Source organism: Microcebus murinus, chromosome 9, assembly GCF_040939455.1.
Source record: "Microcebus murinus isolate Inina chromosome 9, M.murinus_Inina_mat1.0, whole genome shotgun sequence".
NCBI classification, from domain to species: Eukaryota; Metazoa; Chordata; class Mammalia; order Primates; family Cheirogaleidae; genus Microcebus; species Microcebus murinus.
The window spans coordinates 55,559,416-55,581,017 of NC_134112.1; the positions used below are offsets into that span (position 1 = coordinate 55,559,416).

The following is a 21,602-nucleotide window of genomic DNA, read 5'->3' on the forward strand; positions in this document are numbered from 1 at the left end:
CCAGGGACAGGCAGTGGACAGTGACTATCCCTTAGACTTTAAGAGAAAGTATCGCCAGATAAAACAGACAGGTTTCTTTTGTATACTTTGGGTAAATTTTGTGGTGATTTGGGAGTTTTAGCCTAGCTTCTGAAAAAAGCTGCCTGCTCTGAGCTACCCCTACAGGGTAGGGGTAGTTTCCCCACCTGAGGATCTGAGTGCTTTTGTTTTACTTGTTTATTTGTTTTTGCCCCACAATACCACACCCTTTCTTTACCTAACTTCTTTCTACCTGGGCTGGACTTGCCTGGGCTCTTCCCTCTCACCTTCTTCCCTCCCTCCCTCCTCTCTCCCCCTAAAACCCTGGGGAACCTTGTCAGTGCTTTGAATCCCTAGATTGCTCTAGCGGTGAAACTAGACAGATTAGGAGCTGGGGCACATTTGGCTGAAAGACAGCTCTTTTGCTTTCTTCTTATACTGCTTCCCCTTCCTCTTTTCCCAAATAGATATGTAAACACATGTATTTTCCTGTTTAAATTTAGCGAATTGGTCCTCTGCCTGTGCCTTGATTTAGCTATTGGGCTGAGCCTGGCTTTTCCCTTCCCTACTCGGATAGGAGCCACTGGGATCTGGAGCTCCAGCTTCCAAATTGAAGCTGGCCTCAGGCCAGGTGACCTTTTCTTTGTAAGTTTCTTTTCTAAGTGGGGGGGGTAGAGAAGGGGCGGGTGGGATCTGTTTGGTGGTGTTTGGAGGGGGAGAGTGAGGAAAGGAGGGGGCTGGAAGAGAGTAAAGGGCTGTTGTTAAACAGTTTCTTACCGTAAGAGGGAGTTCAGACCTAGATCTTTCCAGTTAATCACACAACAAACTTAGCTCATCGCAGTAAAAAGCAGCTCCAAGCCGACTGGCTCTTTTAGGCACTGACTCGGCACAGGATTCTCTCACCCGGGCATCTCCTCCAGTGGGATCCGCCAGCACGTCCAGCCGCACCATGTGGGTGACCAAACTTCTGCCAGTCCTGCTGCTGCAGCATGTCCTCCTCCATCTCCTTCTGCTTCCCATCGCCATCCCCTATGCAGGTTAGTTTTCTTCTTTTTCATTATTATTATAATTAAGTCTTTTGCTAACCTTCCCTTTCCCTTTTCACACACTCTTTTTACCCTCTTCTCAGCATCCTTAACTCAGTATGTGGTATGGGTTCCTAAAACCTCTCATTATGCTTTCTTTTGACATTCTTTTTCTGTTTGAAAAGCATTTAAAGTGATAATTAACATTCCCTCAGCACCCAGCCCCACCTCACTTAGCTTAATAGTTGTGGATTATGGGATAAGTAGGAAGTACTAACACTGGCTGGAACTTTGCTGGTTTGGACAAATTTAAAGCTGACGGATCGGGTCTGAACAGGGGAGAGTGATGGTCAGCCCAGCAGGGACTCATCTTTTTCCAGAGGATAATTTTTCATGATAATCCACTATTCCACATCATGCAATTAACAGTCAGGGCCAAATTCTGACTTTATACAGGTTTTTGTTTGGAGGAGATAGATTAAACTCTGGGAATATGCATGCTATAAAAATGAAAGAGAAAGCCTCTTTTCTAAGGTCTCATTCTTTCTGGGTATGGATGCCTGCCCTTGTGAAACTACAGTGCAGGGGACACAAAAATCGCATGACTTTGATTAAAGCTTCAGGATTGCTCTTCTCAGTCTCCTACTTTCTCCCTTGGATTTGCAGGTTGGGAGGAGTTGCTCAAAAGTTCGTATAGCCTGGAAATTTAGAGATCTCATTTGCTGCTTGGGGAAGTTTTCTCTTGTTATCAGGACAAGAGGAAACATCTGTATTTGGTTGTATTATCATAGTAGTGGCTGGGGTGCCAACAGGAGAAGGCAATGTGCATTAGGGGTGGGCACAGGGGAATAAAAGAATGGAACAAATGCCCACATTGGTAGACATGGCCTTTTACAATAAAAAACAGAGAACTGGCTATGTCTTTGGAGACAAGTTGAATCTGAAATTTATCAGATCTCTGATCTAGTTTCTGATGTAATACAAGAGTAAAAACTTCAAGGACTTGTTCAGTGATAAGGAAAATTATTCAACCCACCTGGTTTCAACCCACTTTTGCAAAGTGGCCCTTTTGGAATATGACTCTGTTTGGGAAAGGTCACTTTGAAACCATTTAGGCAAGATTTCTGAAGAGGTGAAGAAAAAAAAGTTCAAATCAAGAAGGTTATCATGCTTGAGATATGTCATGTTAAAATGGATTTATAGAAGACCATTGCTGGTTTATGGGGTTTTGTGCATAACTTGAAATCATGATTCATATTTTGAGGGCATTTGCTTTTAAAGATGAAAATGTTGCTGTTCTGAAGTAGAATATGGTTACCTGAAATCATCTGTGCTAATGCAAGGGGAACACAGTGTGGAAAACCCAAACAGTAGATCAACCATAGACAATGTCTATTTGTTTTTGGCATGCATTATGAAGTTTTGGCAGGAGATATACATTTGTAATTATATTTCGCTTTGGCTAATGTAGAAATGACTGTGTTTCCTGAACATAGAGAAAATTCGGCCCAAGAGTGTGCTGGCAGGCAAGGAGGGTCCAGTTGGGAATTACAAATATGCTGTGAATAATTCCTGAAGTGGATAATTCTAAAATTGTCATCAAAAAAGGGTCTGCCTTTGTTTGGGTGGCTAGTTTATTTTGATAGTTTTTTTTTAATAACCTCCAAAATGGAAAATGTGGGTAGCTCTCTTAGAACATATAAAGAAAGTTGGTCCTTTTTAAATGTTATCTAATATTAAAGATTTAGAGGTTTTCTTTTATTTTTCTTATTTCCTTTAGTTACACTTTTTGATTTATTCTATATTTGTACATATTGTATGTATTGTACGTTATAAAATAACACATTGTTAGAATAGAAGTGGATACTATAATAAGTAAACAACCAGTTATGGACAGAATCTATTATGGAGACAATTTTTTTAAAAGTTTTAAAAGAAATATTCTATATAGTGAACCTAAGCCATCCTTCTAGGAGTTAGTTTACTTAGAATTACCCTCTATTCACTCCCACTCACACTGGAAATAAATATCCAATCATCTGTAATAAAAGAAGCATTAAATGAGCACTTAGTATCCAAGAGTCTGTGGGGAATATAAAAATGAACAAATGAAAAAGGAACCTGTATTTGTTGAGCAACTGCTATGGACCAAGTTCTAAAGTAAAGCTTATTTAATTCAAATAAGATGGACATTAATGGACTCATTTTACATGAGGAAACTGAGGCTTAACAACCTCAATTATCTTATTTCTTTGTTAGTTAAGGGACAGTGCTCTCTACCTAAATCTATGTGAATGAAATATGTGGTGCTTTATTTTCTTGTATTTATACTGAATCCAAGAGTGAAATCAACTGAAACTTACTTTAAAAAAGTCACTTGGCTAAGTGACATGAAAAAAATAATCCTCTGTTAGAAATACTATGGTTGAAAGTTTATTCCTAGTGTAGAGGATCAAACCAGGCTTGTGGGTATACGGTACACAAGTTGAGTATGAAAAGATGGGAGGTAGCATTGTTGGTACCTAAGCAGGGGAACACAAAGCATAGAGGTTAGAAATCATAATGGATGCCCCAAAAAGTACCTCCCACAGCAACTGAAGGCAACCATTTGCGATGGGTATATAGGGCATATAAGGGGAAATATGGCCTGTGATTGGAAAAGTAAGATGGGGTAGGATTGATAGCCTTGAACATCATGCTAAACCATGTATTCTCTATAATGAGTCATAGGGAGCAGCTGAAAGTTTTTGCATTGACTAGATACTTGAAGTTGTACAACTTGAAGTTGTACTTCAGTACAGTTGCTTCCATTGCTGTGTAGAAGGAGAGTTGTAGACAGAAACAGACAGTGAAGGCAGAGACCACGATGAGGCTTCTATAACAATGAAACCCTGAACTGGAACTGAAAAGAAATAGAAGGAGGGAAATATCTAAGGAGGCCCCTAAAATCACATTGAACATCACTTTATCTTGTAAATCTCCTTGGAAGAGATTATTTATGCTGCTTCTCAAATTCCAACATTTGATTTAAATCTGACATGACTCTTCCTGACATCTTGTGATATTGTGCTGCCTTCCCTAAAGAAGGGGAGATGATTGTCAATTTGTAAAATCGGAGTCCTAGACAATCACAATGAAAATTTGGACTTCTACTTGTGATTTTTTTGTCTTTGGAGAGTTGAAAATCTCCAGTCCCAACCATTCCCTTCCATTAATTATTTGTATACTTTCATCTTAACATCTTGCCACTTCAAACTGTTAATCACTAATCATGTGGGTAGGTTTCTCAGAATGTATGGAACCAGACTCCTGTTTCTTTCCACACCCTGCAAATCCTTTCCTTGCATGATTTTCCTTTGAAGTCAATGGTTAGTCCACACAGAGAAGAAAATATATGAGGTACTGAGAGAAATGAGTGTGAGGCCCAGGGACCAGAGGGAGAAATGTGTCTTTCTTCAAGCACCTTGATACATTTGACCCTACTTTCTGTTTGTAGGTTTTCACTAGGATCCTAATGATTTCAGTTTTAAAACAGAGACTTCAGGTTCATCAGGAAATATAGCTTCCAGAATGTTTTCCCATACTGGGAGAAGAGGGAAAAGGAGTTGTAATTTAAAGTACAGGAAAGCATGACAAATTTGCAGTGATCTGTCACCCTTTGATGCCATTTCAATATTTTGTTTATAAACTACAACTAATAGTCACGCACAAAAAAATAGTAGGGAAAAATCTGATCCAAAGATATTTTGGAGTTTCTTCCCAAATTAAGCTTGGCTTTTAACTGTTTTCAGTAAAACAAGCATCAGTTGTTAATACATATGGAAGAGACAGTTGAAACTATTTTCAGCAAAGGCATTTTATTTTCAGATGCTGTTTTTGAATGACTTCTGTTTTGAATTTTCCTTTTATTTAATAAAGCATTAATTTTATAAATGCATGGATTACATGATGTGCAACTAGCTCCAACTTCATATTTTTGAGTAATTAGTTACCAACCAAGTATAAATGACTGAATTATAAAATAAAGTTTCTATGTCTTCTTGAGAAGTAAATTGTGAGAAGGGAATTCTGGTGTCTGGTTCCGATTGTTCTTGATTAGTTTTGTAGCCCCAGATAAGCTTTTCACTTCTATTTATTATCTAGTAAAGGGAAATCATAGATTTATTTGTTTTTCAAAATGCTTTTTGATCTTTAGATGAAAGGTATGGATGGAAAATTTATCAGCAAGCAAGGGTAGACTGTTTTTATGAGGTACAACCACACATTAACACATTTCAATAGGACAACTGAGGATCTGTAGAATTAAACACAACCAACAATTCCACAGAGACCTCTTTTCTCCAGAATAGTCTCCACAGATTGCCTTAATATTGCATGGTATTGAGAAAAGAAACCAGAACATTGGCCAGGAATTCTATTTGACAATTATTAAAATACATTATAAATGTAATGTTTCTCTTAGACTTTTTGAATTTACTTTAATGGTTTTCTCTAACCCTTAAACATGTCTAATAAACACATTATACACCAGGCCATTTTTAATTCTGTATTTTTAATTAACAGAATTCATTTGAGAAATATATGTATAAAATTCTTGCATTTTGGTAGATACTTTAACAGATTTTTTTGGTATCAATTAACTACTATTTATTTCTAAGAAATATTCAGATTTATATAGGAAATCAGATGATTATTATGCTATGAACCATTTCACAGCATCTAAGAAATAGCATAATAAGGTCAAAGGAAAGAGAAACTCTTAATGGAAAAACTCATCTCCCATTAATATAGTTCTATGATAGAAACCAAAATTTGAAAAGAATTATGCCTTCTTTGCTTGGGAGAATAACAGTTTCTTCTCTTATACCAGAAAGTAAAGGATAAAATTTCAAGAATATAACTAAAACTTTGCATATTTATAATATTTTTATCCAAATTGATTCCCAAATATTTACTTAATGATTATAGTTTAAATAACTTTTTTAGTTTAAAGTAATATAATTTTTAGTTTCTAGATTAATGGAGATATTAACATTTCAGGTAATTAAACAAAGTCATTTGCCAAGTCAATAAGAATACCAGAATTATCATCTGTCTGCAAACATTATGTAAGGCATTTGGTCCACACTCAATAAATAACATCTTATAGATTATTTGGTGGTTTTAATTTCTATGTTAAAATGTCTTTTAAACTATATCTGTTGTACCATAGCCATTCTATCTTACAGGGCAAAGAAAAGTTAAAAATGAAAGCATCATTAAAGGAATTAGTACCAGTCTTATGAAGATTGTGTTTTGGAGTTTTATAGACAACTAGAAATTTAGAGAACCTCTGGTTTTCTCTTATTTATTGTTAATTTTGGATCAGGACAGATATTAACGAGTAGCATCTGTGTGCTTAATAAATCAATTGGAGCCAATGGTTGCTGGGAAATTTGAAAGATGATGCCATTTTGGCAACTTATTCTGCTAGCCATATTTCCAAATTTTCTGCACAAAACTTTTCACCCTCCCTTTTTGAGACATTTGACCATATACAAAGACAAGGACTGTATTTCCTGCTCTGCCATTCAAGTTTATTCTATTGATAGGTCTAAACCAAATCTTCAGAAAAAGGTTTACAAACCATATTTCCACATACAATCTTTGCATTTCTTAGATAGAGATGGCGTGGTAAGTGGCTCAGAGTAGTGGTTTTGAAGCCGGGCAGGTTTCCAATCGGAGACCTTCTAAATGGTCAATTCATTTTTTCCCTGTACCTTGGTTTCTTAGACTTAAAAAAGAATGTATCATTACTTCCTTGGTTATAAGCATGTTCAAAAAGAATTGATAGGCAGAGGAGCATGAGCATATCCATCCTTATCTACAATAGCTGCAATCTATTAGACATCTTGATCGGCATTGTAAAAATAGTGATCATCATTAGATCAGGCCTACCTTGGGCACATTGAGCATAAAGAAGCAAGTTCTTGGTCCTCTAGAGTTATCCATAAAATTAAGTCTTTTAGGATGTTTTAGTTCGGTTTTTCAGGTTTTCAGTAGGAGGCTCCATGCTATCTAGGGACCTTGTACTTTCATGAAGCAAAATGAAATTCCCACTTTAAAGGATGATGTTTTACATACATTTCATCTACCGCATTTGGCTTGATCTCAAAACAAACAGTTCAGTGATACCAAGAAATAGTGCCCAAAAGCACAGAAAACATTTCTGCAGTACATGAGAAGGGCTAAAATATGAACACTATGAAAGATTTTTAAAGATCAAGTCAGAAGAATTTGTCTACTACACAGTTTTTAATGAGAGGTTTCTCACCTGTCTTTGAATTGGCTTCTCTAATTAACACTATAACTTACATAAGGACCAATTGTAGAAGGAAATGAAAAATCTAATTATAAGACCTGACATGATAAACTCTGGCACTTTCATGCTGTTTGGAGAATATCATGTTATTTATTTCTTTAGGGTGAACTCTGTCCTAATTTTTAAAAGCTTCTTCCTTTGAAAGAATATAAATGAGTGACTCTACATGACAAGTTATTTGTTTTTCTCTGATTACAATATGACTCTATTGCTCTTAGCTATTCTCCACCTCACTTCACCCCAACCTTTGGAGGTCTACTATGTTGTCAGATAAAATCATTTTCTGTGGATGATCCTTACAGATATTTTTTCTATATGATCCTTAAAATCATTTCTCCCATGCTTATGTTTTCTAAATTTTTGTATTTAATAGAGGGACAGAAGAAAAGAAGAAATACACTTCATGAATTCAAAAAATCAGCAAAGACTACTCTAATCAAAGAAGACCCATTTCTGAAGATAAAAACCAAAAAGATGAACACTGCAGACCAGTGTGCTAATAGATGTATTAGGAATAAGGGACTTCCTTTCACTTGCAAGTAAGTTACTTCATTTTGTCCTTAGGATAATTTTCCAAATATGACATGTACACATTATAATCATAGTGGATTTTTTGCATTGAATGTGATTTGGCCATAAAATTCTAAGCTTGAGTCTAGTTTTAACTCATGACAACAGAAGACTTAGCACTCAATTTATGGAAATATGGTTTGAGTAAGGGAGAGCACAAAAACTGTTACCTTCTATTAATAAAATCCACAGTGGCTTTGGTTATAAAATTTGTTTTCTCATATTATGAACAACTGAACTTGAGAAACTAAAATTAAATTAGATTGACTTTGATCTCTCTTAAAATATTCTATTCAGAGTAAACATTATTTTGTTTCTTGAAAGAGGAATTTTCAGAATAGAAATTAAGCAACAGCCAAAATTTACTGCAACTTATATCATCATCTTTAGGAATTTAAATAATAGGTGTTGAGAGAATTAGATTTAAAAAAAAAACTAGAGGGATCAGTGTCAGCAGCAGAGGCTATTTAAAAGAAGTGAGAGAATAGAGATGATGAGGGTTCAGGTGAAAATTAATGGGACAATTTGAAGAGGCATGAGGGGACTCAAACTGAGCATTTTATATCTTTTGACAGTCCCTGTGTGATCTCACAGAGAAGAATTCCTTGCTACTTTGCCAGGGATCCCAGACAATAAAACTTTTAGTTTTGGGCTAGGAAGGTGACAGTTCCATCTGAGTAGTCTCCCAAACTGCCAAAGAAGATGCGTTTTCTAGTTCATTTTATAAACATTCTTTCCCCTCGCTTATTTCCTACTCTTTCACTCCAGATTTTATGTTGTTGTTTTTTTTACAGGATTGTGCATAAAATTCTGTAAATTTTGCCTTCTACTCAATTGCATTTGGATAATGACAAACAATGGGGACTCAGGGTGTAGCAATGTCAGTGGCAAGAGGTCCTAATTTAACCTTGCTTTTTTCAGAAAAATGAGTGTTATAGGCCTGAGAGGAAAGGACATGCCAGAGATGGTGTTTATCAGACTTATGAAGAGGAGAGACTCTCTCTTTTCTATTTATTTAGCTAAATTGCCATTTTTAGGGAGATTTCCTGGTAAGGGTATGGGAATTGACTTTGCAAGTATATTGCTATGATAATTCTATTTTATTCCCTGACTTCCCTATAAAAGCCTTGAGATTGTTAAAAATAAATTAAAGAAAACTACTCTTAATCAACATCTCAGGTTTGAAGACTTATGGAGATGTTCTTCAGGCAATTGAGGAGGCTGGAGTTGGGAGGACAAGCCAAAGGGAAGGACAGGATGATATATCATTGTTGATTTTTAATCTGAAAATATACTGTTCTGGAACCACAAGTAAGAAAAGTATTGCTACCCCTCAGTTGTCACATTAGTTAGTCTTATGCCTGGAAAAGAAACGCTTTCTTGTTTTATTTAGTATAAACTGAAATTATTTTGCTGGATTGGAGAAGATATGTGACCTAATTACTAAATACTCACATATTCCATGTGTATGAGGTTTTATACTTTCTTACCATGTTCTGGTTGAGTTATATTTAGTCTCCAAATTTATGGCAACCTGGACAGAAAACCACATGTAATATTACCTATGGGTAGCCGAGGTTCTTCTGCCCGAAAATGAGGAAATCATCTCTCTCTTTCTCTTTCTCTCTCTGTATATACATGTACATATATGTGTGTATGTATGTATTTAGGATCATTAAATTATACAGAACTATGTGGAATTGAATTGATACCCTGAAATTAAGTTCTTAATGAATTAAAGGATCCTGTTTGCAGACTTGTATGGATAAGAGTCATTGAAAAACAATGAAAAATACACTAAACCACTTGGAAAATACCAACAAAGTTTTGTGAAAGCATCTGTGAATTGAGTGGGTGGAACACTCTCAAATACTGTTTCCTCTTGAGAAATATCAACAATATTGATTTTATAGGGATTCAAGATGTTCTTCGCTGGGTAGGAAAGATGATCAGAATGCTTGAGCCTAAGCTCTTCAGAAAATTGCTAATTTATGAATTGACTTAGAATAAAATAGGAGGCTTTCCTCTTCCGTCCATGACTGAGTAACTGATATTAGAATTGCCTTCTTGCCATAAAAAAACTGGGAAATAGAGAAAATAAAATGTTGAAAAGAATACGATAATTAAAATAATGCTTATGTGAAGACTTTTAAAGTCAAACCTAAAGGAAGACGCAACTCATGGAATTTGATGGCTTCCACCCACTACACATGGAGGTGCAAAATAATATAAAGAAACACTTTTCTTAGAGAAAAGATGATTGGGATGGGATAAAAGAGTAAACGAGCTTAGCGAACTGGAAATCCTGTTATGTACTTTTCAGAAGAAATCACTTAAAACTGTGTCACCTTCTTTGGTATTTATCATTTATCATAGACATTTTCAGTGAACAACAAGCCAGTATAAAACCTAGCTATGGGAATGATAATAGTACAGGTGACACTCTTTAGTAATTTTCTTTGCAATGTTATATCAAAAGGATATTCTCTAATATGAATAATATTTTTAAATTAAAAATGCTTATATAAATAGATTTGTTTAGGAAATGCTGGCTTAAAGAGTTATCCTCAGCAAGATTTTCACAGCCTTTAATAAGGATCAAGGTTTTATAAACTCACCATTAAGGTATATTATATGCAAATATTTTCAAATATTTGTTTTCAGATTCCTCTTCCTAGGAGAATCTCCTGGGGTGGGGATTTATCTAATGTACCTTAGAAAATGTTGTTTTAGAATGCACTTGATACAAATACAAGCTTTAGAAATTACTCATGATATCTCAAATATAATAATCTGTATACAACTGCAAATAAAATCTTCTAACTTGCTGTACAGTTATAAAAAAATAAAGTCTTTAGAAATAATTGAAGTAGTTGTATTACATATTGATTTTGCATGTTGAAAACCTTATTTTTCTACAAGTCATTTAGCATAACATGGGAACATTCCAAATAGTATTTAATCTAATATTTAAATCTATATGTACAAAACTTAATTTTGTTCTTATTTAGCCATCAAAGTAGTAGTTTCAAATATCACTCGTATTTTTATTATATATATGTAATTATGCCTTTGTTTTTATGTTGCCCTCCTTGGTTAACCATATGCCCATTCTTTAAAGACTGTATAAATAGTAGTATTCCTTCTTTTCATTCAGATATTTTTTTCAGGGCCTTTGTTTTTGATAAAACAAGAAAACGATGCCTCTGGTTCCCTTTCAATAGTATGTCAAGTGGAGTGAGAAAAGAGTTTGGCCATGAATTTGACCTCTATGAAAACAAAGGTAACTGACTTCTCCCTAAATATTGAATAATAAAATAAAGTATAATAAAATAAATGTTTATAATTTCCTGCCATAGTGCTCTTTCCTGCTGATTTTTTTTATGATATGCTGGATCTGTTAGGCAGTCAGTTCATCAATTAAGACAGATGAAATTAAGTACCTTGACTATTTTTAGTATGGTACTTTATAGAAAGTTTTTCCAAACTTTCAATAATCTAGATTCTTTCCATTTTTTTTAAAGGAACATCTCCAAGAACTGAAATTCTCTATGCTCATTTTAGAAAGTGCTATCTTAAGTCATTAGTTTAAAACACCTTATATTATGGCAAATTTTGAGTTTACCATAGTATTTATATTTTAACAATGTTGGACAACTAATCTAATTATAGTGATAAATGCTGTAAATTACAAAATGTATAGATTCTACAAATATGAGTTGGATCTATATTTAATCATATACTTGAAAAAAATTTTTAAAAGAGGAATTGACAACATATTATTTGTTAATTTCTCCATTCTGGTGGTCTGGTGTTATATTCACAAGGTATGTACTTTGTTCAAAGGCAGAATTATATAACATGAAATAACCAAAGAATGTTAAATAAATATTAATTTTATAAGCCAAATCTCTCATCACAAAATAATAATTATGAATTATACTTATGTAAATAACATTTCATTTATTTCAATCTTAATTTTTTTAAAAATCATACTGTATCCTATTAAATTTGGATACAGCAGTTGGTACTATATAAAGATGTTTTCATGTTAATAGGGTAAATGTTTAAATGAAATTAAAAATAAATTCATGGTAGAAAATAAGATAGTCTCTACGTAACTCAATAATTCTACAAATCCTAAACATAATTCATGATCTAGTATAAGAGCATTTTTATTTAATCTTTCTTCCAGTTTGCTAACAAATGTATTTACTATTATTTGATAGGAATATGTATCTTGTTACAATTTGGTTGTCCTATAACTTAGTAGCTGAAATGTTAGCAAAAGTATGGAAAATAATAATCAGCCTGCTGTAATTAGTTTATACATGCACATATATACACAAAATCCATACAATTTTACTAAAATTAGTTAATATTATTTTAAGTAACTTTCTAAATTCAATATAGGTTTTTAAAAACTCACTTAATTTTTCTTTCTTTCTTTTTCTTTTTTTTTGAGATACAGTCTCACTCTGTTACCAATGCTGGAGGGCAGTGGTGTCATCATAGCTTACTACAACCTCACATTCCTAGGCTCAAGCAATCCTCCTACCTCAGCCTCCCAAGAAGATGGGACTATGAACATACACCACCACACTGAGCTAATTTTTTTAATTTTTGTAAAATTTTTATAAAGACAGGGTCTGGCTGTATTGCTCAGGGTGGTGTAGAACTCCTGACCTCAAGCGATCCTCCTGCTTCAGCCTCCCAAAGGGCTAGGATTATAGGCATGAGCCAATGTGCCCAGCTACTTCATTTTTGTTTTTAATATTTTCCTAATATGTTCTATATACTTGACTAAGTCACAATTGCCTGGCCAGTTGAGTATATAGACTAATCCATCTTAAGTACAGAGACTACTATCTGTAGTGATCCAGGCATATATTCACAAAATTAAAACTTCTCAATAGTCTGTTTGTTTTGGATTATTCTGAAATGTGTTATTTTGAAAATACTAGTGGAAGCTTTAGGCAAGAACTTTCAATATTATTTGAAATCGTTTACAAGAGTTAATTACTTACAGGTTTGAATGGAATTTTATTTTATTTTTTGACTTCAATAAATACAGCATATGTTTTGCATCGTTACAGCATTTTTCTCTGCTTTCTTCAATAGACTACATTAGAAACTGCATCATTGGTAAAGGAGGCAGCTACAAGGGAACTGTATCTATCACTAAGAGCGGCATCAAATGCCAGCCCTGGAATTCCATGATACCACACGAACACAGGTAAGAACAGTATGAAGAAAAGAGGATGGAGCCTCTCTTTTATATGTGTCATCAGCCTCATATTAGTCCTTCAGAATACTTGTACAGTTCTACAATAACTCAGCCAACTTTGCTGAGTTGTATTAGGCTAAGGCTTATGTGAATTCATGACTGATATTTTAGCAAAAGACTAATAAATTTATCAATAAAATGTGGCCTAACATTCTCTTACCTTAATCCTGCAATTTGTAGATCTTGATGTTTATGAAGAAATAGTGTAAAATTTATTTTTAAAAATATTTTTATTCCTTTTTTTTTTTTGGCTTTGAGAAAGTACAGCAGTATGCAGCTAGAGATGGTGATTATGAAAAATCAGACATAGACCAGATTCTTACCTTACTGAGGGCTGGGTGATCTCTAACCTTGGTGGATATCAACCTTGGCTGGACATCAGAATCACCTGTTTTGAGGCCGTGAAGAAGCCCATCATCCAGGTGGCAACACATACCAATTAAATCAGAATGTTTGAGGGGAATAAAGTACTATTATTTTTTAAGGTCCCCAGGTGATTCCAAAGTGCAGCCAACATGGAGAACCACTGCTAAAAGTTCACACCTCAGACTGACCAGCTTTCCCATTTCACCCACTGCCTAAAGACTAGAGAAAACTTGTTATTCCTTGGAAATGAAATGCCTACACTGAATAGGGCAATTGTGCCCGTTATGACAGATGGATACTATTTAAAGATGAGTAAACATAGTATCCATAAGCTCAGGAGACTGAGAGTGTTAGTCATCCTGGAAGAAAAACATAGATATTTAATACCCACTAGAGCATCAGTCCCCAACCTTCTTGGCACGAGGGACTGGTTTCATGGATGACATTTTTTTTCACAAAAGGGGGGGAGGGGACCAAAGCTCAGGCAGTGATGCAAGCAGTAATAGGGAGCGGCTGTAAATACAGATGAGGCTTCCCCGGCTCACTGTCCCCTCTGCACCCTCCCGCTCCCCCTTGTGAGCCCCTCTGTTACTAATTTTCATGGGACAACTTTTCTACTGATGGGGGTGGGGGTGGGGGAAAGGGAGCGGGTGGGGGCGGCAGAATTCTCAGGCCCAGTCCCAGACTGGTAGCCGTCCTCCACCCCAGGGATTGGGGACCGCAGTCCCCAATCTCTTATATCTAGAGAACTAAATAGAGCCACAGTTTTCAAGACTTACTTCACAAATGCTTTCAATAGGAACTAATGAAGTTTAACATAGCTCTCCTGTGGTTAGTAAATGCATTAGAAGATTTAGTTTACCATAAGCCAGTACCTTGCTGAGCAGTTTACCTGGTTTATCTCATTTCATCCTCACAAGATTCACTCAGTGGGTAGTTTTGTTAGTTCTAGTTTGCATACAGGGTGAAACTGAAACACCAAGAACTTTAGTTCACTTTCAGGGTCATGCACAACTAGTAAGTGCATGGCCAGATTTCAAGTTCAGCCACTACCACTCTATAACCTGTGTTTTTATGAACCTCAGGGCATGAAACAATTGGCCTGCCAGTAGGATGTGTGTTGTGTGGCTTGTTTATGAAATAGTGGTGATGACCGCGCCTTGATGAATCCACTTTTTATTCCATTCCATTTTGGGGCAGATTTTGCAACTTAATTTTACTTTAGTAAACAGACATGAGTTTATTGACCAACATATAAAGAAAAAGAGTTAGTTGCTTTGCACTGTGATCAAATCGGTGATTTTGGCCTAATTAACACCAGCTTAGTAAGTGTCCAAGCTGATCAGCTCTATGGTAGTTCAATAATAGAAAACAATTTTCACAAATTAGTTACAATTATGTAGGAACACCTCTAAATATAGTATTATGCTTCTTTTACAAAAACAAATGATGTCCTCCCTTAAGAGTTTCCATGGTGTCATTCCCCGCATAGTGAAAAAACCATTTTATTTAAATAGATGGCTCTAAGTTTTTCATGAACAAAGGAATGGCATTTGAAATCAATCCTACAGGTCCAGGAGAGTGCAATGAACTGACCTAGTAGAGGTTTTATTTCAATTCAAATTCTCTATAATTGTGATTCTCTGCAAAAGGAGTAAATGAAATAGATCTCCCTGGGAACTGGTCTCGCAGTCTGATCTGCTAATTTACCAACGAACACTTCCTTGTGATACAGATGTTTATGGCTGAGAGGATTTTGTATATTAATCAAATCCTTTTTTGTATGTAGTGGAAGCAACATTTATTTTTCTTCAATTAGTAACTTATTGGAATATCTGCATGATAACACTTTTAAGTTGTGTTGACTAAAGATTAATTTTACGGGAAATGGAGAAAGAAATATGTTTTTGTCAGGAGGAATGATTTATTGTTGACTCCCTAAATTGAAATATTTTACAAGTGGCTTAATAGGAAGATGATGATAGATGATGAAATTAGTAGAGAACTTTAACCAGAAAATCAGGTGACCTGATATCTACATCTGTATCTTTCATTGGCCACCCAGCATTCATTAATGAATCAGATGATAGAATAGATCAAGTTTCCTACAAACACAGTTAATATTAAAAGAAACGAGAGGGAGGCTAGCACCCAGAAGACCTAGTTTATATTTCAAAGTATATTTGGATGTGACCCAATCTTAAGTATTTCTTTACTTATCTCTCTTAAAGCCTGGCTAACATCAAGGACAGAGGACCAAAAATAGTATCTTTGTGGATAAAAGCTTATTACAGAGCCTACTGACTGGCACAAGCCTTGTGTGTAAGAGCTTCTCATAAACATTTGTTGAATGAACGCATATAAGAGAAAGAGCAGGGCTAAGTTTCATCCCTTGGCCATGTATGGGATGCTAGAGCAAAGCAGGCTAAACACCTTGAGACACAAAAGAAACCCAGTTAATTTAGGCAAAAGGTAATTTACACCCAGGAATGAAGAAAAAAGATGACCCAGACTGCTCTTTAACCTCCATGTCCTAGAGGGGAATTTGATATGGTTTGATTCAGAATTGTGGAAAGAAGTCTCTCTTTTCTCTTCCTTCTGATTTTATTAACTCCATTGACGGAAGTTTATGCATCTTTTAGCTGTATCTAGTTTTGATTTCTACTTTATCTCTCTTCCTTTTTGCCTGCATTTTTCCTACTAAATTGTTGATTGATTCATTTACTACTTCTTCGCAGCTTCTTTTTTGGCTTTACAAATCCATTGGAAAGGTATACGTGTGTATATGTGTGTGTACTTCTGAGTGTATTTGTGTGAGATGAAAATTCTTTCTAAAACTGTAGCTATTGAATATATACATATGTGTGTTGCATATATGCTAAAACCACTAGGTTTCTTAACAAATTTTGACACACAAAATGACACTGAGAAAGGGAATGTATAATAATCTGGTTCACTACATTCATCTGATAAGTGAAGAAATTGAAACCCAAAGAGTAAATAACTTGTCTAATGTCTAACATCATATACCAGTTGGGTGATATATATGGAGTAACAATGTAGGTTTTATGATTAACAATAACTTTTACCATTCCACTATACAAAGCTTTTTTATAAAATAGTTACAGTAAAATTTTCTTAAATAAATTTGATTAGTGCATCACTTTGTAAAAATATATAGAGCAAAAGTCACTTTTGATTCTGTCAGAAAAATGAGTATTTTCATATAAATTTACCATAAAAATTGAAGAGGTGAAAGATGAAAGAAAATAAATTTCAAGCAATATCACAAACAAAGATACACTCAAATATTTTCTAATGACAGGCTAAAACTAAGACAAAAAACAAATGAGCTTTTTTAAAATCACTGTTTGGAATTGTGAAATTATTAATATGATGAGCTTTAATTGAATTATAGTTTTTGTCAGTCATATGGTCTGTTGTCTTTTTTTTCGTTTCCCAACATTTAAAATGCTAGTGAAGTAAAGATATACTTTATCTAAAGACACTTAGGAATTGCATTAATGTTTACAATGTTCAATCGGTTCCTTGAAAATGTTAGTTAGTAATAGGTCTCTTAGAATAGACTATTTCTTTTTGATCAATAATCTGTATTTTTTTAGGACTTAATTCAGGTGTACATCATGTCAAAATGAGAGAATTTCATTGCAAAATGTTGCTTGGTACCTGATGCATGTCTGTATTTGATTTGTGTCACAACATAAAGAAAAATGATGGTTTATTAGAAGTTCGTTGGGTAGGGAACACATGTGAATGTATTTACTGAGCTCTTACAATCCTTGGACTTCACTCTAATTTCAGTTCTATATAGAACTCAGAGATTAGTAAAGGTAGAAATAAAACTTTCTAACAAAAACCAAAATGAATATTGAAAATGTAACTGATTTTCAAAAAAATGTTTACTAGTGTTTCCTACAGATGTATATCCTTTATTATGGTGTTTTGTGTGCAGTCTAGCAGAAAAATGTAGCATCCTTGAGTCCAATACCATAAGCAATACAAAAGAATAAAAAAGGCTTGGCTTTTATGATTGCGATGAAAGACTTTATGCTGGTAACAAAACTATGACTAGGACATTAGATATTTGAAATGAAGGTAAAGTATCACAGTTACTGCACCCAAAGTCCTACTATTATAAACTAAAACTGGGAGCACCAAACCACAGTCAAAATTATCAAAATTTTTGAGGAGAATAACCAATTCTGTTCTTTATTAGGACAGAGTAGAGATCACAAAGTGGAGCGTGCTTAATCACAGGTTATCAGTGTTATTGTTAAGTATCAATTACACTATCATTTCATTGAGCTTCTCAGAACAAGCTTATAAGGTATAAGATAGTATTGGTCAGGTGTCCTCAAACTACCGCCCACAGACCACATGTGGGTGTTTTTGCCCGTTTGTTTTTTCACTTCAAAGTAAGATATGTGCAGTGTGCACAGGAATTTGTTCGTAGTTTTATTTAAACTATAGTCCGGCCCTCCAATGGTCTGAGGGACAGTGAACTGGCTCTCTGTTTAAAAAGTTTGAGGACCCCTGGTATAGGTTGTGGTTATGCTCAGCGTACAGGTAAGCCATAGGATGAAAGAGGCTAAATTACTTGCTGGGGTTTCACAGTAAGAGAAAGTGCTGAAATTTGAGTCCAGGTTTAATTTGATTCTGTACCCTTTGTTCATGTTACTTCATCAATCTGTTTCTCAATTGTGCAGAAAAAAGGGGGCTTTTCTTCATAAGAAAAGCAATAAACAAGCAAGTAATGATCTCAGATAAGGAATGTAATAAATAGTGAGATTTCAGTCAATTGCAGCGTTTTCTCAGTTCTCTCCTAAGGGGACTTGCTCAATCATTTGCTACCCTTGAGTGGAGCTTTGAAATTGTGTTACAAACATCAATTATGTTCTAGAATGTTTGGCTCTTGGCAGATCTGAAGGCTAATCCTTCTAACGTGATGTTGAATATGGCAATTCAGTTAAATGAATGTTAATAAAATTCAAGTACTTTAAAAATGATTGGAAATAACAGAATTTAAGTTAAAATATAGAAAGGCATATGAGATAAAATAAAGCTTTTCTTGACTTTCAAGCAAACATATCCACTAACTAGTAAAATTAATAGGCCAAAAATAAAGTTGCATGCTCTTATACTGTAATGATTATCATTTTAAAACTAGCTTTTTGCCTTCGAGCTATCGGGGTAAAGACCTACAGGAAAACTACTGTCGAAATCCTCGAGGGGAAGAAGGGGGACCGTGGTGTTTCACAAGCAATCCAGAGGTACGCTACGAAGTCTGTGACATTCCTCAGTGTTCAGAAGGTAAATGAATCTGAATGCCATGTGGGGCATTCTATTCTCCCTATGTGTAGAACTGTAACTCACATTGAAAGTTCATAGAAACAAATCGATCACAATAAATGTGTTGTTCATTCAAATGCAACTCTAGATAATTATTTGAGCATTTTACACAATGTTTTTGAAACTGATTATCACCAGATTTTGCAAAATAATGGAGTGAGTTACCATTTGACTTCCAACACAGCCTGAGATATCCCTCTGGGGAGAGTAAAAGAGTAGGTTTATGTACCTACTGTCTTGAGCTCCTATACAGTGCCTGGAAGGAGCAGAATGAAACTTAGTCCTTTATTAGTAATGCTAATTGTGTTCATCTAGTACCTACTTCCACAGAAATTTTGTCAAAACTACTTTGAAGTGGTGTGACAAGGGTATATGGATCCAGAAGAGAATACAGTATAAGAGAGGGAATGCTGGAAGCTCCACCCCCACTCTCTCCATATATGTTTTGGTGAAAAGCTGCCTAGAACCAAATCTGACACATAGACTGGAACCGTGCACCATTCAGAATAGTATCTAAAGAGATCTAAGCAATGGATCCCCAGCTGTCTTAAAGGCAGGCACCTTAAATCCATGTCTGTGTTTTTACCTCTTCTCACAGCATAAAAGGACATTGTCCTTACTTTTGCAGTGGAAAACTGAATGGCTGACAAGATGGAAGAGTAATCATTTCAGCAGTGATTATGGTTTCATTTTTCTAAGTTATCTGGCTACTGAATAGCTGGGTTTTTTAGTTCTGTGAGAAACTCTAAATTTCCAAAAGTCTAAGTGAAACGTGGATGAAATTCTGTTAGAAATTTATTAAGATTTTGAAGTATTTGGGGAAGGGACTATTGGAATGCTGTCCAAGTTTTATAGTAAGATATCTTAGCTGTTTGTTATTAACCAAATATTTCTTTAATAATATTTCCTTAGGAAATATCCATTGAATTTTAGGTTGACATTTATCTCATGAAAAGTAAAGGCCATTGTTAGCTTATTGTCACAGAGAAGGTGAATTTGTTTTTTTGTTGTTGGTTAATTTAAAATCCTTGACTTTATGTGCTAGAGCCAGTTTCATCTTTGTTTGTAAACTCTTACTTTCCATTCCATATCATATTCTGTTCCCTAGAACTTCTTCATTGTTTTCTTTTCTTTTAAAAATAATAAACTTATCTGTGATAACGTTATGAACAAGTCTGTTTTGTATGAATAAGTCTGTGATTAATATTTGTCTTATCTTTACACATGGAAGAAAAAAATCCTACTTGTAGGGAATCTCCACTATCACGGTGTTCTGAGGTTGAAAATCATTGGTAAAGAGTTTTGTTTATTATTATTATTATGTTTTGACCTCGCAAAGTGTTTTCAAAGGCAGGTAATGTGGTCATACTTTAAATAGGTTAGCATTTACATTGCCTGCTTGGTCCTTGTGAGCATGTGATTTTTCCTTTCCTGGATTATGAGAAGAACCTTCAACAAAATATACTTACATAGATCTGGGCTGATGGGAGACATAGATTAAAAGTGCTAGAAAAGAAGCAACTGGGAAAAATCCTATTTTCAGTTATCCATACATTATTAGACTATAACTCTCTAATATCCTTTACTAATTTGAAATCATCACATTTCATTTATAAAAGGGCATTGCTCCTTCGTATTAATGGCACATGAAGCTATTGGTCACCATGGCACTAAAGGTTGCAGATATGTTTTTTCTGGAAACAGTTAGAAACCTGACAATAGTAGACAAACTCTCCTGTGATAGAAGGAAACAAACATCTGCTCTGTAAGTTAAACATATTTTAGAGAGTGTGAATTGAACTGTGATCTTTTGAGTTCAATCTGAAATGAACAATGTTTTAGCAGGATTCGAATAAAGAAGATCCAAAGTAAGAAGCATTGTCTGAGCATTAATAGAGAAAAACAGAGATAGGATGGACAATGCAAAATATACAAAATAATGTAGATATGATATAAATTTCTACTAAAATAAACATATGAGGGAGAAACCTCAAAATCCAGAATGCTTAAAGAGTATAATGGGTAGGACATTTCTATCCATGGATATCAATTCATTAAATGTAAAGTTATCAAGGTTGCATCCCTGTGGATGAGGTAGTAATTATCAGATCATTTTGTATATTTAAATACCTATGGTTAAAATCTGGATTGTTCTGTTAAAAAAGATACACACACACACACACACACACACACACACACACACACATAGAATAGTATGTATTTTTTGGAATTCCTATATTAAACTCCTGGCTAAATAATCACCTGAAATATGTCTAAAATTTTGGATCATAAAAGAATTATGTCTAATATTGAATGATTAATATTATTTTCTTATAATTTAAAACTTTCAAATACATTAATCATTCCCAAAGAAAATGAATACTATTTTATCACATGTAGCACATTTCAGTTGGTTAGGAGGAATAAGTTCAAGAGACCTCTTATACAACATGATAACTATAGTTAATAACAATATATAGTATTTTAAAAAAATGCCAAGAGACTAGATATTAAGTGTTCTCACCACAAAAATGATAACTATATGATGTAATGCATATGTTAATTAGCTAGATTTAGTTAATGTACAATGTATATATACTTCAAA

The 21,602-nt window shown here is 34.5% G+C and overlaps 1 protein-coding gene across 3 annotated transcripts in view; it reads left to right on the plus strand.

Annotated features, from left to right (window-relative positions):
• The first annotated feature begins 493 nt into the window (after positions 1-493).
• The window catches only part of HGF (hepatocyte growth factor), a 73,254-nt gene continuing 52,145 nt past the window's right edge, over positions 494-21,602 (plus strand). The window contains exons 1-6 of one of the 3 annotated variants that reach the window (XM_012779509.3): positions 494-663; positions 894-1,055; positions 7,778-7,943; positions 11,145-11,257; positions 13,096-13,210; positions 18,816-18,958. In XM_012779509.3, coding sequence (XP_012634963.1) covers positions 968-1,055; positions 7,778-7,943; positions 11,145-11,257; positions 13,096-13,210; positions 18,816-18,958 — 625 coding nt within the window. In that variant the 5' untranslated portion in view covers positions 494-663; positions 894-967. Of the gene's footprint in view, positions 664-761; positions 1,056-7,777; positions 7,944-11,144; positions 11,258-13,095; positions 13,211-18,815; positions 18,959-21,602 lie in introns of those variants that run through there. The other 2 variants (XM_012779506.3, XM_012779508.2) reach the window with 2 other exon arrangements.